Source organism: Tauraco erythrolophus, chromosome 4, assembly GCF_009769465.1.
Source record: "Tauraco erythrolophus isolate bTauEry1 chromosome 4, bTauEry1.pri, whole genome shotgun sequence".
In the NCBI taxonomy this organism is placed as follows: domain Eukaryota; kingdom Metazoa; phylum Chordata; class Aves; order Musophagiformes; family Musophagidae; genus Tauraco; species Tauraco erythrolophus.
Genome location: NC_141468.1, coordinates 77,964,841 through 77,990,735, shown reverse-complemented (window position 1 = coordinate 77,990,735; position 25,895 = coordinate 77,964,841). Strand labels below are relative to the sequence as shown.

Sequence of the window (25,895 nt, the reverse complement as noted above, 5' to 3'; positions counted from 1 at the left end):
TAGTTCACACATGGGATTTGTGGTTGTTTTTTTTTTTTTACTTTTTTCCCCTGGCTTCCATCCTCAGTGTATCTTTCAGAAGATTTTCAGATGTACAGAAATGAGGCAGTAGCACTCAGTCTTCCTCTTTATTTTATGTGTATTTAAGCAGCCTTGCAAAAGAGATGGTGGCAACAGGATCAGGATTGACAAGTTATTCAAGCTCATGTTGATTTTTGGACCTGTAATGGACGGGAGTTGTTTTGGTATTGTTGTTTGATGGTATTTGCACATGATGAAGAAATAAAAAAAATATTCTGCTTAATGCAGAAGTCCCTGTTGCCACCATCTGAAATCCTATTTGCATTCACTGCTGTGCTACAGTAGTCTTTCCACTGTTCCAGTTCAAGCATCAAGTGAGTCTGTGCATCAGATCTACTGCCATTCATCTCAAGTTTTTGGCTTTCTCTTGCACGAGATTTAGGAATTTAGTTCTAGCTTTCAGAAGCCTAAATGGGAATAGCTTCTGCTTTGTTGAGCACAAGTCTCCTGTTCTTACTTACCTAAAGACAATTTTAGACTTTTATTCAAAAGAAGTAACATACTTAAACATTTGTTGTACATTGCCCATATTTAGCTGTGACATATAGCATGGGAACTTGCTAGCTCACTTGGAATAGATGTGCAGTCTGTTCTGAGGATTAGACTCTTTGCTTTGGTTTATTTCGTGTGTGCTTTTGTGTAATCACCTGTTCCATCTTGAAACTAAATTGTCTAACAAAACGGAGTACTTATGGCTGTCGTAAAGGATTGGAAGATGGGCCATCTAGATCAGGGTCCTGTGAATTTGAGTGAGTTATTTATGTTACCCAGATTTCAGTGCTTCCATCTGTAAAGTTGGCGTACAGTTGCTTGCCACCTCGCGGGAGCCCAAATGAGTCACCTGCCCAGTGTGTCATGGAGCGAGTGACCTCCCTGCTCCGAAGTGACTGCCGTGCTGTTTTACCCTTTCCACCATAGAGCTCTACTGCATTCCTTTTTTTGTGAGGGGGGGGATTAACAGTGAATTGGTAATCCTAATCTCTGTGTGAATTCAGCATTGCGTGTGGCGCATGCGTCCTATGTACCTCCCTCCGTTTGTCTTGTATTTTGCTGACGTAAGTTTTGAACTGTGTTGTCTTACCTTGTCCCTCTGCGTGTTCTCTCCCGTTGTGCTGCGTGTGGTTATGTGCGTTGTTGGGATATCTGAAGATCGCAGTCGAAGTGCAAGTGCACCTACTTTAGGTATAGTAATCCTGCATGTCTGCCTGTACCAGCGCTGTGTTGTGACTGCTGCTAACAGCTGGTTATGGCCACACACTTTTCAAACCAGAACTAGAGACCAGACCTCTGCATTGAAACCTTTGTCCATCACTAAAAGGAGTTTTCATGTAACATCTGCCCTCTGCTAAAAGTCAGCTGCACCATTTCTCAGTTACTGCTACTAATGAGAGAGATTGCGGGTTAATTTGCAGAGACTTTTGCTGTAACTTTGAGCACAAAGTTACCCACAGACCGAGGTAGCAGGTAAGGATTGGTGATGTTTAAATACCGGAGGCACCTTTGTGCTGTCGTCTGACTTGGAGCCCCTGGAAGAGCTTAAAGGGTGGTGAAGTAGAGAATGAGGTGTATTTCCCAGGTGTTCACTTAGGGGAGTTCTCTGGGGAAGGATACATAATTCCTCTTCTAAGATGTAGTTATATTTTTTTATTTAATAAACAAATGAGAACTATTTGGGGCAGATGGAGATGGAGCCATTCACATCGTAAAAACCAGTCTTGTGATGTGAGCATTCGCTGGGTAGTTCTGGCAAGGGCAGGTAAGACCTGCAGGGTCCTGCCTTAGCAAGCAGAGCTGTGTCAATCAGGGTGGTTGTACAGCCACCCGATGTGCCCCTCACTGAAGAAAAGACCAAGTGCTCTGGGCCATCTCAGTATCCCATGTGGCCTCTTGAATGTCAGCTGTTCTACGGGATTGTGTCAGTACATGAAGGGGAGCAAGGTACAAGGAGCAAAAATTGCAATGCCCGCAAATCTCTGCTACTAATGCACACAACCTTGTCCTGGTATTCTATCTCTGGAATGCTGTTTAAATGTGTTTTTTCTAAGCTAGCACGTTTTCTTATACAAGTAAAGCAAAACCCAGAAATGCAAAAGCCTGCTTCGACGTTAGTGCTGTCTTTCACTGGCAGGATCCCCATGTTCGATAGCGGTCAAACTAAAGTGCCTAGAAATAATCTTCTATGTGACCTTGTTGCTTCACTGCAAGGTTTAACATCTAAAGCACCAGTGGAAAATGGGACATGTTCAAATGTATTCTGTCTGAATCGTCTAAACTTTGCCCAGCAGAAAGATACTCTGGTGAAGCCTGCAATTCGTTGCTGTTTGTGTCACGTTGTGGCCACCTCAGTGTGAACTGTGTGGCTTGAGACCACATGTCCCAGCAATACATGCTCTGCCTTGACTCACGTAACTTGTTTGGTTTTCTCCTGGAAGTCTGAGAGCCCATTTCAAAACCAAATGATGGTTGTCTAATTACATAGCCATGGTAAAAGTGGTTACAGGCCTGACTGTCAGCCCACTGCAGGCTGCCTTGCCACTGCTGCTTCATCTGAACAGGCTCGTGCTGTCACTGTTCCCCAGCAAGTAAGTGGCATAAGCTACACGTGGTACTTTGATTCAGCTATCTGGCACTTGCTGGCACAGCTCTGCTTACGTAGCCTAGTAGATATTGCAATTCTTTTAATTTTGCTTTAAAATTGTCTTAAAGTAGTTTTCTTCTTTGTTAGTTTAGCTTTTGTGGCAACTTTCCTTTTGGAGGCAGGAGCCCTTGGGTTTGTTGTCATAGAAAACAACAGCTACAGATCAAAGATTTAATGCTTTTAGAGTGGGTGCTAATGTGTAGGGTCTCTAATCAGAGATGCTTTGTGCATCACTCAGAAGATCTAGTCCCAACAGAGCCTAAACTCCATGGTGTTTCTTTGCAGAGGAACAAAATACTCCAAAATTTGCAGAAGGGAGGGGAAAAGGGCCCTCGTGCTCCTGGGGCACGTGTTGTTTGTTGCTGGAATTTCCTGGATGGGGAACTTGTGGAATGCTGCAGGTTGTTAGGAAAGATGCCTGCAGGGAAATTATTTATCTTTCTATGCTTTGGGGACTCTTGGTTTGGTTCCCTGCCACAACACTGAATTGGGCATTCATGTGCTTCAGCTCTGTCTGTGAAAGGACTGTAGGAAGAGTAAACTTGGGATTTAATTAACTGATGGATTCACAAGATGTTTTTTGCTCACCTTGGATGCAAGGCACTTAACCAGTGCAGAGCATTGCCTCGGGGTGTTCCTAGTCAGGCCCATGAAGGAGGAACACGCATTGTTTCTTCTGGATTTCCCCATCCTTCTTTGCCCCTTTTTCTTAACATGGTGGCTCTCAATCATTTTAGCAAGAGTTGTTCCCAAGTTCAGGAGTGTGTCTGTACAGTCTTGGCGCAAGTGGGTCTTGATGGGGCTTTTGTTTTCCAATAGCTGAAACGGAGAAGGGATCTGCAGATCATTTGGATCTGGCTGGCTTGCCCCCTCGCCCAAAAGAAACAGACAGTCTACAGATGACACCTCCTTCTCCAGATTCCAAGAAAAAGGCCAGGGGGATCAAGAAGTTATTTGGAAGGTAAGTGAAATATGAGAAATTACTGTTCTCCAGAGCTGGGGCTTGCACAGGGGTTTGCTGGCAAACACATCTTCCCTTTTTCCCCTCCAGTATGTGGCTCCATGGTTTACTGTCTCAAGAGCAGGAGCCAGTGCGGCATTTGAGAGGGCTAACAGTAGGTCAGTGGCAGGTAGAAGAAGAGCTACAAACCCTGTAGGAGGTCTTGCCTGTATTGGTTACAGTAGTAGCAGCAGGCCTTTTCCTTAGCCAAATGTGAATATGCTTTCTTCCTTTAAACTAGACTTAAAAGAAGTCAGTCTACCACCTTCAACCCAGATGACATGTCCGAGACGGAGTTCAAAAGAGGAGGAACAAGAGCAACTGCGGGGCCACGACTGGGCTGGTCTCGAGACCTGGGACAGTCTCACAAGTAAGACGAGTGGTGCGAAGTGCGCTGGTGCTTGCCTCTCCGGCAGTTCCCGTCGAGCACGGGATCCAAAGGAGAAGCGCAGTGCCAAAACAAGATGTCCCCTCTCCCGGCAAATGGAAACAGATGGCTCCAGGCCAGTTCCTCCTTTGAGAGGTGGTCTTTGCAGGGTTGAGGTCGGGTGGGTGGTGGGGTCGTGCTGCCGAGCAGAGCCTTCCTTGCGCACAGCTTCATGGGAGTGCAGGTGTGAGGCCATGTGAAGCAGGGCGTCAGCCCTCACGTGCCGATGACAGATATTCCGCCGGTACGTTTCTTGCTGCACTTCTGGGGATTAAAGGCTAAAGTGGAGCACTATGGTCTCACTTCAGAGTTTTAGCCAGACTAGGCAGCAGAGGTGGCTGTTCCAGTAGTATCAATAGACCGTGTTTATTGTGATAGTGGCAGGAGATCAGCAGTGATGAGCACTTCATGGTGCTAATGGTTCTGAAGCAGAGACGCCCTCGTTCACGCAAGGCTCACCTAACAGCCAACTGTGATGCACGTTCTCCCCTGGAGAACATCCCCAGTCCCACAAAAACACTCATGAATTAGGCTTAGGTTTTTGTTTTAGCATTGTGTATGAGAATAGGAGATTTGAGGCACAGGATTTATCAGTCTTTTTTTTTGTAAAATCTTCTGTAGTGAGCTGGACATGCCGTTCGCAAAATGGACAAAGGAGCAGGTTTGCAACTGGCTCCAGGACCAAGGGCTAGGCTCTTACATTAGTAATGGCAAACACTGGATACTGTCTGGGCAAACACTTCTGCAGGCTTCTCAGCCGGATCTGGAAAAGGTGAGAAATACTGGAAACACTGCTTTCTAGTATTAAATATACAAAAAATTGCTATTTCTGGGCATATAAATCATGTCTGTAAGGTGCATTCAGTAAAAAAAAAAAAAATACATATTTTTAAAATTTGCAGTGATGCCAAATCTATTTCTTTTTAGTTGAAGTTTTGTAGAAAGTAATGCTCTGTACTGAAACTAATCATTACAAATACGTGATTTAACTTCATTAAGCTTCATAAAGCTATGCTGCTTTAAAAGCAGCACACGAGTGCCTCATTATCACACAGGTTTGTAGATTCATTAGCATTTGTGTATGGAACAGTTACTTTATGCCTGTGTGAGAAAGGTGTGAAAAGCTGCTGGCTTGGTCCGACTATATGCACCCTCAGCAAGTTCGCCGATGACACCAAGCTGTGTGGTGCCGTCGACACGCTGGAAGGGAGGGATGCCATCCAGAGGGACCTTGACAGGCTGGAGAGGTGGGCCCGTGTCAACCTCATGAAGTTTAACCAGGCCAAATGCAAGGTCCTACATCTGGGTCGTGGCAATCCCAGGCATAAATACAGACTGGGTGGTGATTGGATCGAGAGCAGCCCTGAGGAGAAGGACTTGGGAGTACTGGTGGACGAGAAGCTCGATATGAGCCGGCAATGTGCTCTTGCGGCCCAGAAGGCCAACCGCGTCCTGGGCTGCATCAAGAGGAGCGTGGCCAGCAGGTCGAGGGAGGTGATTCTCCCCCTCTACTCTGCCCTCGTGAGACCTCACCTGGAGTACTGCGTCCAGTTCTGGAGTCCCCAACATAAGAAGGACATGGACCAGTTGGAGAGGGTCCAGAGGAGGGCCACGAAGATGATAAGAGGGCTGGAGCACCTTTCCTATGAGGACAGGCTGAAAGAGTTGGGGCTGTTCAGCCTGGAGAAGAGGAGGCTCCGGGGTGACCTTATAGCGGTGTTCCAGTACCTCAAGGGGGCCTACAGGAAAGATGGGGAGAGGCTGTTCAGGAGGGCCAGTTATGATAGGACAAGGGGTAATGGTTTTAAAATAGAGGGAGGTAGGTTCAGGTTGGATATTAGGAAAAAATTTTTTACTATGAGAGTGGTAGAACACTGGAACAGGTTGCCCAGAGAGGTGGTGGATGCTCCATCCCTGGAGACGTTCAAGGCCCGGTTGGACAAGGCCCTGAGCAACCTGATCTAGTTGGAGATATCCCTGTTCCTTGCAGGGGGGTTGGACTAGATGACCTTTGAAGGTCCCTTCCAGCCCTAACCATTCTATGATTCTATGATTCTATATTTTCTGCTCATTGTACACAAACTGGAATGAGGATTTGTTACACACAGGGGTGATCAGGTTTTTTTTTGTCATAAATCCTAATAGAATTGTTTACATCTTGTTTTCTAAAACTAGAAACATTAAAAAAGTTGATTCAATCGATACTTTGAATCCACAGTATTTGCTAATGTTTGCGTTTTTAGCTTTTAAAGATCACTATCCTCACCAAGTAGTAACCCTGTTTTCTTGACGAGGGAGTGAGCTAATTCAGAGTTGTAGTTATATTATAACTGGAATAAGAGAAGTGTGGTATGGGCATAGTGGGTTGTAGTACTGTTATCAGAGATAACATTAGCTAGCCAGCACTGGTGAAAGTGTATATGGGATTGAGTTGATCCTGGAATGGTTGCACTTGCAGCTAAGCTGAGGAAGGTGTTATGCATTTGGAAGTATTAATAAATTTCAGTAATTCCTGGGACCTTCATGTGATCTTCACTAAATAATTCTTTTAACTTTACCTGCCTAAGTGGGAGGGAGGGAAGTAATCCCATCAAATATTTTTCTGAATGCTAACCTGTTTTATATTGTGGTGGGTTTTTTTTTCACCTGGTATGAGAATATTGTGGCTGACATTTTCATACAGTTTGGAATCCACCACACTTTGAAATTAATCAACCACAGTGAGTGGGCCTTTCCCTAGTGCTGAGCATGTCCTAAAATTATGCTGATGTTCACCTGCCAGGTCACCAGCATGTGACACTGTGACAGTGTGACTCTCTGAAATCATTTGTAATTCAGCAGAGGGAGAAATAAAATACAACATTGTCTCTAGGTTTGCTGCTTTCCTTCCTTTCACAGGAGCTTGGGATAAAGCACCCATTGCATCGGAAGAAGCTTCAGCTTGCTCTGCAGGCACTTGGGTCTGAAGAGGAAAACAATCATGGAAAATTGGATTACCACTGGGTTACCAGTAAGATTTTATTGCATGCTGAAGCAGCAACTTTTTATAGAGGTTCCTGATCACGACTAATTCGGGCCTCAGAGGGTGAGACTGACACTGGCTGGTGTTATGTAACTTGGCTGCTCAACTAACATGGGTGTCTGTCTCTGCCTTAGGGTGGCTGGATGACATTGGCCTCCCCCAGTATAAGACCCAGTTTGATGAAGGAAAGGTGGACGGCCGAATGCTCCATTACATGAGCGTGGTGCGTAAATGGCTTTTCTTTTCGTGAGATCTTTTTCATGTTCTTAGTTTCTCCCCACTTTAATGCACACTGGCGTACCTCCAGATAATTGACTAAAGACCAGGCGAAACTGGAGACACCCGCATTCACTGTGCCTATCCTTGTGACTGCATAGACATTAAATTCACTTAACACCCTCCAGCCTCTCCATCCCAGCCTCCATCTTCCTTCTACTCCCTTTTGGGTCAATTGGCCAGCACCAGCAACATTTTTTGCACCCCACAGCACAAGCAGCTGTGCCCTGCCATGCACCTCTGCAAACAACCTTCTCCCTGTCCTGCATTCTCTTCCTCTCAGCCATCCCTAAGACTTTCCTGGCAGCAGCTCTGGCCCCAAACGCACCCTCCTGCCAGCTGGCCCCAAGAGACAGCCGGCTGCAGCTGGGGAGGAGACACCACCATTGCCAACTCTTTCCCTTGGCCCTCCTGGCCAAATCCTGGCTGGCTTCATGAGTGGGGTGCCTGAGGGGCTCTGTGGCTGCTTGGGCAGCCCTCATGTCACAGACAGCCATTCTCATGCTCCTCCAGGGAGAGCAGGAGCAGACAGGCGTCTTAGGAGGTCCAGTGCCTGCAAGGAGCCAGAGAGCTGGATCAGTGAAAGGAAGCTAAAGTTGGAGCTTACTCATACTTGCTTTTGCAGCGTCGCAGAGGCTACGCCTGTGCACATGTAGTGTACCAGAAGTACAGGCTTTTCTCCAACATCTAAACATCTCGTATGTCTCATGGGACTTTCTGACAATAATTTCAAAGCCATTGAATGATTCATAAATTTAGTCTTCAAATTTTCCGAATAATTGCAGGGAGAAGGCTGAGGAAGGTCGGAGTGTCAGGGGCATCACTACCGCTAGAAGGATATGCCAGAATGCCATACTGGTCTGTGTGCTTCATTGCAGTGTTTAAAGGACCCCTTGAAACTGTAGTGGGTGTCCTGGGTGTCCCTTGCTGATAGCTGTAACCTATAGAAGACTTGCTCACCTGCAAGTATTTCCTATATTCTTTCCAGCTTTAAAGATACTATCTTAAAGTGGAAGACATATATAGCAATACAAATACAGTAAGCAGGTTGTGCTTAACAGTTGTGCACAGAACAGTTTTATAAGTACACAGAAGTGTGCAAATTCTGTGGTGGCAGTTCATGCAGCTGGGCCTTTGCTGTTCAGGTTGTTATTAATTAATAGAAGTAGGTGGAATTTTTTTCTTACATTCAGTCTACTTACCTACCCATATGGATGCTTAGGTTAAGAAAACCCAAGCAATTTACTTTGAAGTGCCAACTTCTTCGAAAACAGGCTACATCTAATAGCTTTTGCATACTGTATTTCAAAATGCTTAGCACCAGTGTCAGCTCCCGCTTAACTGCTGGTCAGATGAAGCCAACCCAGCAGGTTTCCTTCGTGTAAGGTCTTAGATAAGATGAGATAAGATCTTTTTCCTTCTTTGCAGACACAAGCACAAACTGAGCATCTTCAATATTAATTCTTTCTGTATCATAGAATCATAGAACAGTTTGGGTCAGAAGGGACCTTAAAGATCATCTAGTTCCAACGTCCTTGCCATGGGCAGGGACACCTTCCACTAGATCAGGTTACTCAAAGCCTCATCCAGCCTGGCCTTGAACACCTCCAGGGATGGGGCATCCACAGCTCCTCTGGGCAACCTGTTCCAGTGCCTCACCACCCTCTGAGTGAAAAATTTCTTTCTTCTATCTAATCTAAATCTCCCCTCTTTCAGTTTAAAGCCATTGTCCCTTGTCCTGTCACTACACGCCCTTGTAAAAAGTCCCTCTCCAGCTTTCTTGCAGGCCCCCTTTAGGTACTGGAAGGCTGCAATAAGATCATTCACACTCCTGTTCTCTCATGAGCCATGCCATGGGCAGAGTAAAAGTTACCTTTTGTGGCACATTTGCATATATTTAGTATAAGCTTTACAATAGTGCCTGGAGGAACCCTAGGGTCCATCCGTCTAAATCTCCTGTAAGACAATCGCAGCGCAACTGAGGAACTGCAGCCACTGCCTGGGGCTAACCTGCCTCAGCTACCTGGCATGACTTTGCTGTTGAGGGCATTTTGGTCAAATGTTAAATACTTCTCCTTATGTAGTGTGGTTTGGTGTTTATTTCCTTTAGTTTTTTGTGTTCAGATATTAATATAAAAGTAGGAGGCAGTTTCTTTCTTCTGCTTCTTGAGTCTTGGAGATCTGATGCCAGTAGACTCGACTGAGCTTTGATCTTGTGTTGGGAGACTTTAGCACTGTTTTACCTGGATAAGGATTGAGTGAGGATAAAACGCAGCATAGGCTGTATTGTAAGGGAACGTGTACTATTGAATAGTTGGTCTTTTTTTTTATTAAAAAAGAAAGAAAAGTAATAGGTGGACGGAGGAGGGATGTGTAGCAGGAGCTTTGCCTTTTAAATAGATATTCTTTCTGTTACTTCCCTTTAATTGTAGATCACTAGAGATATTTTTAGGCAGAGTTTAACCATCAAATTATAAGAGCAGCTTCAATGTAAATGATCAACTATGCAAAGTATGAAAGAAATACTTTTCAAAATCACATGAAGTTACCCTGACTTAGCAAATCCCGACATAGAAACTCTAATCTTATTATTTGGGCAAGAGAAGCATTTAGTCTTAAATATTCTGACAAAATAGAGTCCAGTATTTGTAACATGTAATTAACGCTAAAACACATTAAGCCAGGTTAACCCTGGCACAGGGGAGCAGAAATTTGTCAGCCAACTTGCACCAGCAGAAAATTGGTCTTGGAGACACTTAATGGCATAATTAGGACTCAATTACAACTGAAGAGCCAACCTTAGCAGGAATGCAGGTCTCACAGCATGCGACGACAGTTGCAGTGCACGGAAGGTTTTCCTTCTGTAGCACTCCTCTGGAGCGGCAGCAGCAGCAAGCGAGCTGAGAAGTCTAGCCAGACCTGTCACACTCCTCCTTACAAGCCTTTCACGGCTTGGTGCCTTGAATGAGGAAGAATCTGATTTTTTTGTTGTTTGTTTAATGTTAAATTTCTAGGGATGGGCATTGGAATGAAACCAGAGGTGGGCAAAATGTGACTTCTTCTGCATTGCTTAGTTTGCAAACCTGTCAGCAGGTCAGGGTGTTGGGTAGCACCAGCTGCCTTTTTTAATCTGTGAGCTTCATCTAAACCTTCTGTCTTCTTCACCATTGTCCACCACATGTGTCCTGTGAGTTGAGCCCCCTTGGGTGCCAGAAGGCTCTATTTCCCCTCCTTGGTGGTTTGAAGGAGCCCTGAGTACAAGAAGAGGGCAGTTTAATGAAGCCAAAGCAAAACTCCTGCTTGCTACTGTAGTCATGAAGGGGGGAACTCAACTCTGCTGGCTCTTGACATCCAAAACCTACCTGTCCAGCTAAAGGCAGTCATCTGTGCCCTGTGGTCAGTGCAGAGAGAGGGATGCCATGAGACACCATCTCATTCCTTGCCATGGCACAAATTGTTCTAAGAGATGCTTGACACTTTCCATGGACACTGGTGGGAGCCCGAACAGCCGGTCTGTGTGAGCTATAAAATAAGTCCCCTGTGAGATGAATGTTTTAAGTGAAAAACATTGTGAGGATCAAGCTTTTGGACAAAGGACCAGCTGCTTTTTTTAGTATCACCGACGCGTTGCAGGGAGGAACGTGGCCATGCCTTTGCAGGCTCTTGCCCTGCCATGTGTGAGAAGTTGCTCATCCCATGCTGAAAATGGTGTGATGTAAAGGCACAGCCTTGTCACAGAGCCAGCCTTCAGGCTGCCCCTGTGTCCAGCGTGCTCCCTTGGCACACGCGAGGGGGAATTGGCACTCCTGGACAACCTGCCCTCCTTCCCTGGAACCGTAGTGGGTGCCTGTGCAAGGTAGGAACTACACAGTGATGGTGAGCTGGGGCCAAGGAGGCTTAAGGTGAGCCCCTCTGCAGCCTGGGTATGGTCACCGTTTCTGTCATTCCATCACTTGACAAGCATCTTAAAAAACATTTATCACTTGCAGTTGTGGGAAACCAACCTGACACACCTTCTTATTTTTATTCTTCCCTCTTTTTTTTTTTTCATTCTAGCCATACAGAATGCCTCCATTTTCAGGGTAATTTATTGTTTTCAGTTAAGCTTTTAGCTGGATGTTTGTGGTATTAAAGCTTTTGGCAGGATTAAATGCAAATGCCAGGTAAATCTGAAGCACTGTGTTTGGCAAGCTGTCCTGGCTCTAATCGATGGCTGAGGATGTGTCATCTCACCCTCTCTCCTCCTCGTTACCCCAGGTTTCTTGCACCTAGAAAGGTGTACCCTAGGTGAAGAGCATCACCCAGGAGCTAGTACAGAGCAACATGGGAAGCGTTTATTTTGGGACGTATGGTTTGACGTTAATCACGTGTCTCGTATTAAAATCTTACCCCGGAATGTGTCAGATGTGCCATTTTAAACCACAGTGCGAAGCAGTCTCCTCCAGTCAGGTCCTGGTTCCACCAATAAGCACGTTTGTGTTTATTAACTCTTCATTCCTCTTTGACAGGATGACTTGCTGTCCTTGAAAGTTGTCAGTGTCCTCCACCACCTCAGCATCAAAAGAGCCATTCAAGTTTTGAGAATAAATAACTTCGAGCCCAACTGCCTGCGCAGGAGGCCGTCTGATGAGGTACTGCCTTAAGATGAAATTCTGGAGATGAGTACTCCATTTTTTTTTTCCTGGTGTTTCTGATTATTCCTGGTCTGCCCTCTTCTCCTTTCTTCTCCTTCCTATTTCATTCTGTTTCATTTTCGGTTTCTTTTTTTTTCATGTTCTTCTTCCAAGTCTCATGCTCTGCCATCATTACTTGGAACATCACCTTCTCTCCTTCACCTGTTGTGGCCTCAGACTCCTGTCCCCTTGCCAAATCTCCCACTCCTTTTCCTAGCCAAGAGCTGGCTGTTTTGGCTTAGTCTCTGATGTGCTGTCTGGAACATAAATCATCTTGAACTCAGTGCACTGTTGCTGTGAATCTTGTGTGAATCTCTGGAAAATTGACTGTGTCAAAGTTTTCTGTGTAAAAGGGGTTTGGCCCTGTTACCAGACTAGAGACTGCCATCAGTTTGTTTTGGAAGCAGTGTGTGCTGGATAGGGCAATGGATGATGGAGCAACCCAGACTCTTTGATTTGGATTCACGATGCATATCTGCAAGAAAAGCACAGTGGCTCATGAAGCTAGTAAAATTTTCAGTTCTGCTGGTAGAAGTTGCAGGTAGTCCTAGTGCACAGCAGGATAATCAAATGGCATGAAGCATAATACAGACCTGCCCACTCTCCAGACCCATCTCCACGTTGGTATTGCTGCAGGATAGCAATACATGAAGAGGTTTTTTTCTTAAGTGCAAAGTGAGCTTGCATTCATTAAGCTTTAAGCTTAAGGTTTGTTTCAGTAAAGACTGGGGCTGGGACTACTGAGTCGAGAAGTCTCCTTAACTGTGCGTTCCTCCTGTTCACAGAACAATGTCACACCTTCTGAGGTCACCCAGTGGACCAACCATCGCGTGATGGAGTGGTTGCGCTCCGTTGACCTGGCGGAGTATGCTCCTAATCTGCGGGGGAGCGGCGTGCATGGGGGACTCATGGTAAGGTTTTAGGCTGGCTTATTCCATTTTATTTAAAAAAAAATAAATGGCTGAGAATTGCTAGAGCAAAGTTCTGACATTATCTTTGCTGCACACACCTCATCATCTTCTGCTGCTTAATAAGAAGTCGCTATCAAAGTTTATTTGATATGTCTTGGGCATATCAAAACTTATTTGAATGTCTTGGGCAGAATTAGAGAGGGCAGCAATGGGTTTGATTGTCTGTATTCCCCTCGCAATTTAGTTCAGTATGGCATTCTCCACCTCCTGTCCTACGATGCTGTATGCTGCTATCGAGCTGTTAAATAGCCACTGTCTGCCTTCCTTGACCTGAACATGTTTTTATGTTGTGAGGAAGGCTTGTTACTTTTGTCAAATGTGTGATTTCAGTGTCAAACCAGGATTGTTTTTAATTGCTCTAGCATCAGGTACTCCAGGCAAGGGGTTTATACTTGCAGAGTTTTGTTGTGGTGATTAAGAGGTATATCCCTGCTCCAAACATTTTACGTCTGTTTATTTTTCATCATTCCTCTGGCTATGTTTTCCAAAATTAAAGAGGCCGGTAGGTAAAGTTTTGTGGCAGCTTAACACATTACATGAGTTAAGGGTGGATTTATCTGTTCCTTTCTTCTTACCTGCCAATTTGTTTCTATTTATAACTCAAGAAGGAAAGCCGAGAGGTAGCATTTTATGAATCCTTGAACTAGTTAACTCTCTTGTGTCTCTCTCTTTGTTGTGTGCTTCCTCCAAAAGACAAATAAAAATGCCAAAGCAACCTCAGGAAGTGACCAAGATAGGCATGCCTGTTGATGTCCTTGAGACCTCGTCAGACAGTACTGATTTCAGCTGAATTCTTGTGGTTTGTTTGGTAGGTTTTGGAACCTCGTTTCAATGTAGAAACCATGGCACAGTTGCTGAACATCCCACCAAACAAGACGCTACTGAGACGGCACTTGGCAACTCATTTCAACCTCCTCATTGGGCAGGAGGCCCAGCAGCAGAAACGCAAAGCCATGGAGTCCCCAGACTACGTCCTCTTAACAGCAACTGCCAAAGTAAAGGTAGGTCACTTGTTCTAGGTCGGTGCGTGAGCTTCGAGGCAGAGATTTAGATCTCCAGCATGCTGGTTTTATCTGTGATTGGAGGGCAGTTCAGTAAGGTCCGAGAAAAGGGACTGGCTGCTAATGGAACAAGCATGAGAGCAGGACTCACCAGATTTGAGTTTGACATTTGTGTCTGCCGTGAACGCACCACTTCTCAGCCTCTCGTATGCACAGACAAGAGGTAGCACTCTTGCGTGTTGTCCTTTTGTCTGTACTATAAAACGTTTGACAGGGAGACTGTCTCTTACTGTTTATATGCTCATGGCTTAACGCAGTGGGATTCTGATCTCATTTGGTATCTAACAGTGGTAGAATGAGGGGACACATCTTGTTCTCTTGGATGCTATTATCGTGAAATACAGCTATTCAGAAGATCTTTGTTTAGGAGAGCAGCGGGATTTTGACCCTTCATCATTGAAGCACCAATGCAAGAGTAAGAGATCTGTTAATTCTTTGCTGACTCTCTAACTTCTTGTCAATTTTCTCTTCCCTTGTAAGCCAAAGAAACTTGCCTTCAGCAATTTTGGGAGCCTGAGGAAGAAGAAGCAAGATGATGTGGAAGAGTATGTGTGTCCTATGGAGCTGGGGCGGGCATGTGGAAGTGGGTCGAAGAAGGGTTTTAAGCCCGGCCTGGATATCCGAGTGTATGACGATGACGATTTGGACAGGCTGGAGCAGGTAAGCCAGTTCTAGCAGTTTGGAGTCCTTGACTGTGCTGTCAGGTTTGGTGGAAAAACCTTTCTTTTCACAGGGAAACCTTCCTTTGGCTTTGACCCATGAAGGTCCTGACTTCCTGCAGTCACACAGCACCACTAACAAATGTGTGTCTCAGCCCAAGGAGGTTCAAGCTGTGGACGCCGCGCCTTTAGGACCTACCTACTCCGGCATAACTGTCCTGTTCTTTGCTGCTCCTCCCTTGCTCTGACCACAGGGAGCATAATCGAGCACTTACATTCTTTGCTGCACTTAAGTGCCACTCTGTTGTGGCAGACAATTAATTTGTTATTCATTATTTGTTTTTTGTAGATGGAAGATTCAGAAGGGACAGTGAGGCAAATAGGAGCATTTTCTGAAGGCATCAACAACTTGACAGTAAGGCTTAAAAGTGGGGTCTGTGGAATAAGGTCTCTGTGTCTGTAAGATGGATATAAACCCCTTGGCAGTCGCTAGTATTAAATAGCAATGCTATTAATATAAATATTGATATTAAATTGTACTACTATTTAATGTAAATACACTAAGCACAACTTTTTTTTCCCTGTTACTGGCTCTGTTAAGCAGTTGAGTTTTGCAGTTTTGGTGGCAATAGCTTTGATTAATTTCAGTGGATAGCGGGACCTAGTTTTCGGAAGCGCCACTGGTCCCTGAGGGCTACAGTATGTCAAATACTTTGCAAATTCTGGGTGTAGCAAAGCCTCATCAGAAGTCAGATGAGATCCTTTGGTTTTCGTACAAGGACAGAGGGAAAAAGAAAAATTAGCAGTTGAGGAAGATACCCGGCCAGGAGTGGTGGCCCAGCATCACCAGCCCTCTTCGCTGACTCTCCACCCTCCAAGGAGGCAGAGGACATGGGCACCCAGGTCTAAGCCAGCGGGTTGCCCTTAGGCAGTGGGTTGCCAACTGAGGGTCATACCAGCCCCAGCCTGCGCTCCCTGAGCCGTTTGGGCCACCAGAAAGGGGACCGAGCTGCAAGCTGGCCAAGAGCCAGCACGGGTGGAAAACGTCCTTAGCAGAACGAAGCGGTGGCTGGCAGGGGTGTCGGTGCTGTTTGGTGGCGGGCACAGGACCGGACCATCCCAGGTGCTTGCTTTTAGTTGTGAGGGCCTGATCCTTGACTCTTCCCTCTTTTCCTTTCTAGCACATGTTGAAAGAAGATGAAATGTTTAAAGACTTTGCAACTCGCTCTCCTAGCACCAGTATAACAGATGAGGACTCCAACGTGTGACAGTAACCACCAGGCACTGACAAAGGCTCACTTTCCTATGTGCAAGAAACGTCGTCATTACACGTGACGGGCAGCAGATCATGTACATTACATTGCTCTTGCTTCTGTTTGTTAGAAGTGATATTGGGGGGTGGAAAATTTTAAAAAAGGACAAAAAAAAAAACGGTGCCTACTCTAAAGTTGCCATAAGAAACACCCAGACACTGGTGAATGGTAATTGTTTTTACTATATTTAATGTACAAACTGGTGGTATGTTTCAGAGTGTTGCATTTAAATTTACGTGGTATCGTAGTGCTCCTTTTGCTTGTTCACAGCCTCGGATAATCCTTTATACTGTTTCAAAATAACAGAAGATGTTAGGTAGAAGTATTGCATCTGTAGATACAGTGCATCAGCTTTCTCTAGGCTCTCAGCTGAAAAAAGATGTTGCTGCTCTTTTTCAAGTGCATTTGTTCAGCACAAATACCAGTTCTGCCCTTCCCACGGTATCCAATGTAGGATTTTAGTCATCCATGCCTCGCGTAAACTCCCCGGTAGCTCTTGACTGTTGCTCTTATTTTTATACTGTTTTATAAAAAAAAAAAAAAGAAAGAAAAAGAAAAAATAAGTATATGAAGTACATATAAAAGCAAAAATTTAAGTTTTGTGAGATAGAGTGATGGAAAGTTCGAGGTGTGGGGGAAGGGGAGAGAGTTGTAAAAGATTATGCCAGTTTGCATACCAGCTGGTTACTGGAAAAGGCAGGCTGACCTTTGGAACTGTTTGCTTTCGTTGCTTTTTACTAAGTGCACAGTTTAATGATCTTCCATTTGGGGTGAAACAAGTACAAAGCATGTTTCTTCTAGCAGTGACTCTTATGGAAACTGCACATTTCAAAATGTCATCTTTCTTGTTCCCAGCAGCAGTAGTTATAGTGTTCAGACAAGGTTATTAACACTTCTGTGACGTAAAATTTTTCCTTAAAGTTGAGAGTACTCCCTGCGTATGGAAGGGATGTTTCTGTGCTGTGACTAACGTAAAGATGGTGTAGCTGAAAAAAAAAAAAAAAAGTTATATAGAGATATGTATAGGAAATATATTATTTCATAATATTAAACTGAAGGTGGGACTTTTCCTCCAAAATTCAAATATCGAACATGTTGCTCATCATTTTATCTTCATAAAGCACAGCTCTTCTGCTTTTGAAGGTAATCAGATTTTTAAAATCCTAACTAGCCAGTGGAAACCTTTTGTCAAGACTTTGGTATTGCGAGGTGTCCTAGCCAAAAGCCATCAAAAAAAAAGTAACTGTTTTTCTCACAGTGGTCACTTGTATGGTGTTGAACGTTGCATGTATTTTAGCACGGTGGCATGAAGCTTCTTTGCTTTGTAAAGGCAAAAAAAGTACAGCTGGACTTGTTTCCTGCGGTGGTGTGTTGCTTTACCAAGCGTTCGTCACTCGTTTCATTGCTCTCCTTGCTGGAAGTGAGACCATTTCCGACACATTGCTGGTGTGGTGCAAAGGATGTTAGATTTGTGCTGGCTTTGTGGGTATTTCTGAAACACTATTAACAAAGCAAGGAAGGGAAGAAAGGTTCTTTCAGAGACTTCCAGGGAGCTCCCATCAGATGTTAGGGTAGATTGGAAACATATTCTAGCATTATGTTATTGCAACCTGACAAGCTATTACCAGCCTGGTTCTTTGAAGGATGTGCAGTGTAGGCTATTATTTATGTACCAAGATGAAAAATTTTATGTGGACCAGTTTTGTTATATATAATATAACTGACTGGACAACTCCAGAGGGCTGGAGCACCTCTCCTGTGAAGACAAACTGAGAGAGTTGGGGCTGTTCAGCCTGGAGAAGAGAAGGCTCCGGGGTGATCTTATAGCAGCCTTCCAGTACCTAAAGGGGGACTACAGGAAAGCTGGAGAGGGACTTTTTACAAGGGTGTGGAGTGATAGGACAAAGGGCAATGGATTTAAACTGAAAGAGGGGAGATTTAGATTAGATATAAGGAAGAAATTTTTCACTCAGAGGTTGGGGAGGTACTGGAACAGGTTGCCCAGAGGAGCTGTGGATGCCCCATCCCTGGAGGTGTTCAAGGCCAGGTTGGATGAGGCTTTGAGCAACCTGATCTAGTGGGAGATGTCCCTGCCCATGGCAGGGGGGGTTTGGAACTAGATGACCTTTAAGGTCCCTTCCACCCTAAACCATCCTGTGATTCTAATACCAAATGCTGCCATTTTCTCTTTAGTATCCGGAGCCAGGCAAACAATCCATAAACTATTCATAAAATAGCTGGTGCTGCTTAGCATTTGTCTACAAACAGAACACAACTGATGCTTTATTCCGAATTCCTGACTAAGTAACGTCTGCAGATAATTTGCCGTCTGTTGTTTCTTCCCCTGCAGTCTTGGGGGTGTTGGAACGATTTCATTCGGGCAGAAACACCACATTGTGTGACGCCCACCGTCGGCTTTGCAGGGCAGTCGCTTGGGGTGGGAATTCAGGGCTCGCTTTCTGCGAGTACTTTGCGATGGGTTGTTTTTTACATCTGGGTTCAAGACCTTACTTTCCTAAACGCTGCAGAAGCGCTGGGAAGACACGGTGCAGGCCTCAGAGCAAAGGTGTTCCTCCACATTCACTCTCACTAGATGCTGGCTAGTGAACATAAGGACTGGGAAAAAAGAGGGGGCTAGTGACATGTTGTGATCTGCTGAAATAGGCGCAAATACTCTCCGTTTTCTCTCCAGTCCAGTGCTATTAGCAAGTGTATCCACAAGAGCAGGTGAGGGTTTATTTTAAGGCCAGTGTAAGCAGCGTTCTCTCCAAACAACCCTTTTCCTGTGTTTACCAGGTGGAAGCCAAGTTGTCCCTGCGAAGCTGCCTGTCATCTGAACCTTAGTTATTTTGTGAGGGTGGAATATGAAAGCAAGTGAGAAAGTCAGGAGGTTTATGGGCGCGTGTGCACGGTTGATCCTGTCGGAGTATTTTAATTTGTGCGTGTTTGAAGAGGGCAACGTAACTACTGTGTATTGCCATGTAAAATCCAATAAAGTCTGTGGAAAACGCCAAGTCTTTCTGGAGGCTAGTTCTTTTTAAATGTATCCTCTTTTTTTTTTCCTTTTTGTTTTCCTACGAAGCTCTGTTGGTACTATTTAAAAGACAGAGGAGGGAGAAGGGGCAAATGGCACATTTTCTGTGGGCTAATGAGTTTGTTTGTAGATAAGGCCTGCAGAAAAGCTCAGCTAACAGCTAAGAAATCAGCTATCCCAAGTGTTTTTACTTATTTCTGGGATTCAGATTTAAACCGCGTTGGGTTGTTGGGTATGGTGTGATGAGAAAGTGTTGCTCGGTGTGTGCTCCTTGGCGAGTCCTCATAGGATGCCGAAGGACGGACCAGCTCCAGCCTTTCCTGCTCTAAAGGGCAACCGTCTCTCTGGTCCCAGGTGTCATTCCCCTCCCCATGCCCTTGCAGCCCTCAGCAGTGAAGGGAGCTGCACCTACTTTGCCAACAGGAGTTGAGCTTCCCCAAACTATGTCTTGTTGCAGGGGTGCAGCTGCAAGTGATGATGAGTGCTTTGCTCGGTGTAGCCCAGATAACGGACCAGAGAGTGCAGAACCCCTGTCTTGTGACTGTCGTTTTTGTGGTTTTGTTCAGCAGCTCAACATTTCAGTAGGAACACTGAGCATGAACACTTTGAAACCTGGAGTAAAATAAATTTCTCGTCTGTATATTTACAGTGATGAGGAAAAGATGCGTATCGATCAGAAAGCTATGGAGATTAAACCCAGCTTTTTTTCTGTTCGCTTAGATTACATACATGCTTAGGAGTGGAGAAGTAATGCAGAATGACCTCTGGAGTGACTCGTCTGATTCCCATCCACTAGGTATTGCTGCATCCTGGCTTTCGCTTCAGGAGAGAAGGTGCACTTACCCACCCTCCCCGCAGGCTTTTTATACCTTGCACCGCTTTGTTGTTATGAACGTTAGTGCATACTTTATGCTTTGTCTTAGTATTTCGGCATTTTCATTTGCAGCAAGAGCTTTTCCTACTGAGTCTCTTCATCCTCAGTTGGGAGGAAGAAGATAGTGCTCTTTGAGGCAGCTGAGAAGGAAAACCACCTCATTTGCCAGTAGATTTGTAGCAGTGGTCAGCAAGGAGACAGTATTAGCTCCTGGGGAACCCTTGAATAGGGAGGAAATTAGAGTTCACAGAGAGAACAGGAGAAGCAGCAGCGTGCTCTCTAATCGTAGCTGTGAGAAGGTCACGAACGAATGGAGATAGGCCCATGACACGTTTGAAGACCTGTGGAAGAAAAAGACATGTAATATGTAGGACGTGATCTGTTTCTTAGAGAGAGGAACCTGAGGGCAGCAATGGGACTGACCAGCCTGTGCAGCTGAGAAGGTGTTTCCCCTGGAGGTGGCAGGAGCACATGAAAATTTGAAGGCAGAAGGAGAGAGAGGTCAAATCAAGACGTTTTGAGCAATAAGAGTAAAGAGGGCAGAGAGAGGTAGATTCTTTACACTTTTTTCACTCATTCAGAATGAAGAGGAGGAGGAAAAGCAGTGTTCAGCAAGACAGAGTGTATTTCTTGAGAATGGTGGTGAGATCCTGGGCGGATGAAGAGACCATGGTGGTGCATTTGGCATCAGCAACATCCAGAGCTCAACAGGGCTGGCTCCTGCTGCAGCGGTAACGTGTTCCAGCTAGAGACACTGGATTTTTCTAAGGTTAGGAAGCTTGTTTGTTTGCAGGTGTATTTGATAGTCATCCATGCTGCATTGACTGTCCAAGCTGCTCTGAGAGAATCCAGTTACGGGCAGCAACAGCGCAAGCTTCTCAGTTGAGCCAAAAGTCCACCTGAGTCCGTGCGCATTGCCATGGCACAACTAATGCCACTGACAATAGGTTAATACTGGGATACAGGCAACAGCCCATCAAAAAATACCACCAGGTCATTTCAGGCACCCTGTAGAAGTCTTCAGGCTTGGATGTATGCCCTTCTCTGGGGGGACTGAAAGAAAAAGGTTGTTTCATCTCCAGGAAACACTCAGTGCCAAAAAAATGGCTTCTCAGTACTAGTCCTAGAAAGGAGATCAACGGAGATAAGATCAGACTGGAGTGAGATAGCACCAGCTACAGAAAGGGTGCCAGAATTAACAATAAGGAAAACAAGCCCAGATGAACTGAGTAGGTGTGAAAGTTACTGGGCCTGTGGGGCTGGTTGCTGCTCAGTCGGCTGCAAGAAACACCCCCAGGAGAAAGCCCGTCTGCCCTGTGGGGTGGCAGCCGGCCCGCTCTGCTGCTGCGGTGACCTTCAGCTGGAAGGTAACCATGTGAACTGAACAGGTCTGGCTGAGCCCACTCCCTACAGAGCCTGCTCTGGAAAGGGAAGGGACTTCCGCGAGGTGATCTGCCTGGGGAAACGACCTCCTCGTGCACAGGAAATGGGCCAGAACGTCTCACACGAGGACAAACAGGAGAACAAGGCTGAACCTCTAGTCATCAGTGAAGTCTTCAGCCAAGGCGTGGTCCATGCATCTCAAAGCCTAAATGACTGTCTTGGTTTCAAGGATCCTCAGAGCAAATTCCAGCCAGACACATACACACTGAGTGAAATCTTTTTGGTCAACTTCATCAGCTTCTGCGTGGAAAAGGGAGCAGAGGAACATATCACGACCAGCAAAATGACTGAGCAGCAGTCCTGCCTGTTCGGGGTGGACTGGATCTGACCTCTGCCTGGAGCTGACAAGCAAACCCAACTTCAGATCGCTGTGCAGGCTTTACAGCTGGCTGAGCTTTTCCGTAGCGGAGGCGGTCTGGCTGAGGAGGTGGAGGACTGCTGCCAGGAAGCCACACTGTAGACAAACGCTTTCGAAACAGGAGCAGGTTTGAGAAGCTGGCGGAGTTCTGCCACTTGGTGGGACAGGACTGCCTAGGCTTGTTCTTCATGTTTGGTGTGCCAGGGAAGCCCAAGGCCATCCGAGGAGTCATGCCAGACAGCATTGCCAAGGAGGAGCGGAAATGCCGCCTGTTGGGCAGGAATGCACTACGGCAATTTGTCACCAGTACTGACAGCTTTCTGCCCACGAAAGACGTTGGAAAAATGCCTCGGTGCAAGAAACGGACCGCAGGAGGTGGGCAATGTGTACTTGAACTTTCTGTAACGCGCAGGTTAGCAGCAGTGGCTCCCTGCACGCCAGCACCAGAGGCTGCGTGGGGCTCAGCTCTTCCTCTCTGGCTTTTCTTCTCACATGCCATTCCCTCCACCTCGTTTCCCACCCTCTTCTCCACCCATCGCATTCCCTTAGATCCTGCAGAAGCCAGCTGAGTCAGTCTCTCCAGGTTTTAAAACAACAGGCTGTACCTGCCAGAAAAATGTGTTTATAGAAGGTATGTCATTTTTCCAGAACATTTTGTTCGCCAGACATGAAGTCTTCTCTGGAGCCAATGAAAGCTTTATCGCCCTGAGCCTTTGGGAGGTCGTGGTAGACTTGACTCACAGCCTTTGTTTACTGTGCGGCAGACTTTTTCTGGGAGAGAAGGTCAAAGCTGTAATAAAGGAAATGTACTGGTGCAGGCAGAAGCTTTGCCTTGAGCGTGAAGGACAATACCTTGAGCGTGAAGGACAATGTTCAGGAGGGCCTGTTGTGATAGGACAAGGGGTAATGGTTTTAAAATAGAGGGAGGTAGATTCAGGTTGGATATTAGGAAAAAATTTTTTACCATGAGAGTTGTAGAACACTGGAACAGGTTGCCCAGAGAGGTGGTGGATGCTCCATCCCTGGAGACGTTCAAGGCCCGGTTGGATGAGTCCCTGAGCAACCTGATCTAGTTGGAGATATCCCTGTTCCTTGCAGGGGGGTTGGACTAGATGACCTTTGAAGGTCCCTTCCAGCCCTAATGATTCTATGATTCTATAATACGAGGGCTCAAAGTGCTGGTTTGGAGGCGTGTGCTGGTTCACAACCAGGAGGGAAAGCCCTTCCCTGTGATTGATACAGATGGGCTATAGGAGGAATTTGTTAATTACCTGCCCCCTGCTGTGGAGGGCAGGGCTGGTCCCAGCTGCAAAGCCTGTTCTTGCTGAGCAGCTGTGTCAGGTCAAGGTACGGTAAAAGGACAGGCGGGTGTTAAAGAAAACTTGGGAAAAAACAACCAACAGGGACAAAAACCTGGCCCTGGAGACACTGGTGGGAGCTTTTGCTTTTCAGGGCAGCAGAGGCAGCTCCTCACCACTCGTGGCAGAGAGCAAAGGTCTGGAGGAGGCAAAATTATTTCACTTTGCATTTGTTCTCAGTAGCTTAGCACCAGATTGCATTTATGGACTGATTTGTTCCATTTCCCCCGGCTTTTGGTGGACAAAGTGAGACTTTAGGGTTGCACAATTGTAATTACCTACCTGCAGCTACTGTTGATGTGTGATGGAGGAGCTGATCCCTTCTCAAACTGGTAAGCTCACTTTGTTTACAGCTAGCATATGAAGCATTTCATCAGTGGAAAAACTCTTCTGCCTGTAGTTTTCTTCTTGTAATTTTATTCGTTTTATGTAACAGAACAAAAATAATTTCAAAAGCTCACTCATATTTTACTAGAGTTATCAGATGGGGCAGCTGTGACAGCTGAGAAGTAAGGGCTGTTATTTACCCAGCCACTAAAAAAAAGGGGGCATAAAGAAGCTGCAGCAGAAGTTTTCGCAGCTTTCCAGGGTAGAGGCCGAACGGTGAATTGAAATTAAAACAAACACAAAGAACTGAGAAATTTTGACGGAGTCACAAATGTAGCTGGGCAGGGGGAAGGGAGGCCTCAGCTTTGAAATGGTTCATTGGGATACAGTTGTTTTTAAAGAGCTGGCGGTGTGGTGTTGTGTGTAGCAGGGGTTTGGTGGGACAGAGGGGATGCTACTGGTGGTATACATGGAAAACGCAGAGAATGTGTGCAGAGAGTGAGGACTCCGTGCCCAGTCAGGAGGGTTGGTTTGTTCTTTAGTTGCTTGTTTAACGTAACAGCATAACCAATACTGCAGCTGGACTGGTTTATAAAAGGCCAGCAGAAAAGCTTCAATTTTTGCCTTAAATTAGTATCTTACGTAGAACTAGTGCGTGTTTCTTAAGCGATTCAGTTCCGTAGGAAGGTGCCCTCTGAAAACTGGTTGGGCTTTTTCCTTTAGGTGTGTTGCATGCCTCTTCAGAATTGGAGAGGGAGGGGGAAATCAAAATATCTTGAATATACAGAGTTCGAAATAAGGAAGTGCAAAGCATTTGATACTGTCCCACATGACATCCTGATCTCTAAACTGGAGCGACAGGGATTTGACAGATGAACTACTCGGTGGATAAGGAATTGACTGGATGGTCGCACTCAAAGAGTTGTGGTCAATGGCCCAATGTCCAAGTGGAGACCAGTGACAAGTGGTGTTCCTCAGGGGTTGATATTGGGACCGGTGCTCTTTAACATATTTGCTGGAGACATGGACAGTGGGATCGAGTGCACCCTCAGCAAGTTTGCTGACAACACCAAGCTGTGTGGTGTGGTCGACACGCTGGAGGGAAGGGATGCCATTCAGAAGGACCTCAACAGGCTGGAGAGGTGGGCCTGTGAGAACCTCATGAAGTCCAACAAGGCCAAGTGCAAGGTCCTGCACATGGGTCAGGGCAATCCCAAGCACAAGTACAGGCTGGGCGGAGAATGGATTGAGAGCAGCCCTGAGGAAAAGGACTTGGGAGTGCTGGTCGATGAGAAGGGTTGGAATTAGATGATCTTTTAAGGTCCATTCCAACCCAAAACATTCTGTGATTCTAAGTTGCACACTGGGCGATTGCCCCTTTGGTTCATGTCCTCCAAAGTGGCTCTGGTACCTCAGAAGTGTCACACAGGCTTGGTGGTCATTTTGGGAGCACCCAGGCTGCACCACACTCCCTCACCTGGTTACCTTGAGAGTTTTAGCCCAGGAGCCCGGCCCTCAGCGATGGTGTGAACTGGCCAAGACGCTGATCTACAGGTAATAATGGTGATGATGCACAACAGCCTCTTTAAGGATGTAAATTTGACTGTCTTCATGTGTTCAGCTGAGCTGGAGTCTCAGTTCAGGTGACTCACAGCTGTTTCCAGCTGTAACTGCACAGAGTTACCAGGTAAGGTGCTGACCTCAGGCTGTTTAACCCCATGGCGATTTGTGTAATGAGGTTAGTAAAAGCAAAATGAAGGGGTTGGGTTGGGTTGTTCTGTGGTTTTTTTTCTTCTTGGGACATCATTTGCTAATGGATAGTTTAATAATGTGTATAGTTTACACTGTAATTGAGCGGGAGAGCTCACGGAAGCGTAGCTCAGTGAAGAAAGGTTAGCAGATGCAGAAACTTGCAGCGGGACACGATTAAACCCCTGAGGTGATGTGTATTTCCTTACCTGTCATACAGTGCCTTGAAAGACCGAAGCACAGAGTCCCCTCAGTCACACAGGCAGGTGGGACGCCAGGACAGGTGAGGACTCGCTCGGGGCAAGTGGCTACTTCAGCACATGCATCCCAGACGCGAGAGCTGCTCGCTACAGGAGTGAGATTAAGGAATGGCTCATTTCTGACCTCCTTCCCCTCAGATCCTCTGCTGCAAGAGGAGTACCACCCAGAGGAAGACCCCGCCGCACACAAGCACGCCTTCGCTATTCCTGGGGGGAAATCTGCCTTTGCACAGTGAAAAGTGACGGGGACCCACCTCTGGTAAAGGCAAAGCAGCAGCAGCCCGTTCCATCCTCTTTCTCTCAGGAAACTTTCCACAAAATGCCCTTCATGCAGGAGGTTCAGTGTTTCCCCAGGTGCATTGCAACACGGA

The 25,895-nt window shown here is 46.0% G+C and overlaps 3 protein-coding genes across 7 annotated transcripts in view; all 3 read left to right on the top strand.

Moving 5' to 3' along the window:
• PPFIBP1 (PPFIB scaffold protein 1) overlaps positions 1-16,076 on the top strand; it is a 57,999-nt gene extending 41,923 nt beyond the window's left edge. For 3 of the 5 annotated variants that reach the window (XM_086610545.1, XM_086610543.1, XM_086610541.1), the window contains 12 exons: positions 1,231-1,263; positions 3,539-3,680; positions 3,961-4,089; positions 4,768-4,918; positions 7,045-7,156; positions 7,303-7,391; positions 11,953-12,075; positions 12,903-13,028; positions 13,901-14,089; positions 14,630-14,809; positions 15,158-15,223; positions 15,990-16,076. In XM_086610545.1, coding sequence (XP_086466671.1) covers positions 1,231-1,263; positions 3,539-3,680; positions 3,961-4,089; positions 4,768-4,918; positions 7,045-7,156; positions 7,303-7,391; positions 11,953-12,075; positions 12,903-13,028; positions 13,901-14,089; positions 14,630-14,809; positions 15,158-15,223; positions 15,990-16,076 — 1,427 coding nt within the window. The remainder of the gene's footprint in view (positions 1-1,230; positions 1,264-3,538; positions 3,681-3,960; positions 4,090-4,767; positions 4,919-7,044; positions 7,157-7,302; positions 7,392-11,952; positions 12,076-12,902; positions 13,029-13,900; positions 14,090-14,629; positions 14,810-15,157; positions 15,224-15,989) is intronic. The other 2 variants (XM_086610544.1, XM_086610542.1) reach the window with 1 other exon arrangement.
• The window catches only part of FGFR1OP2 (FGFR1 oncogene partner 2), a 357,712-nt gene extending 337,886 nt beyond the window's left edge, over positions 1-19,826 (top strand). Inside the window, exon 7 of the transcript XR_015222138.1 lies at positions 19,812-19,826. The gene's annotated coding sequence lies outside the window, so the exon portion shown is untranslated. The remainder of the gene's footprint in view (positions 1-19,811) is intronic.
• An 839-nt stretch (positions 19,827-20,665) lies between these two features.
• Positions 20,666-22,235, top strand: REP15 (RAB15 effector protein). Its single transcript, XM_009991971.2, is given in 4 exon segments — positions 20,666-20,760; positions 21,443-21,927; positions 21,930-22,164; positions 22,166-22,235. Coding segments are annotated over 4 exon segments (885 nt in total).
• The last annotated feature ends 3,660 nt before the right edge of the window (positions 22,236-25,895 follow it).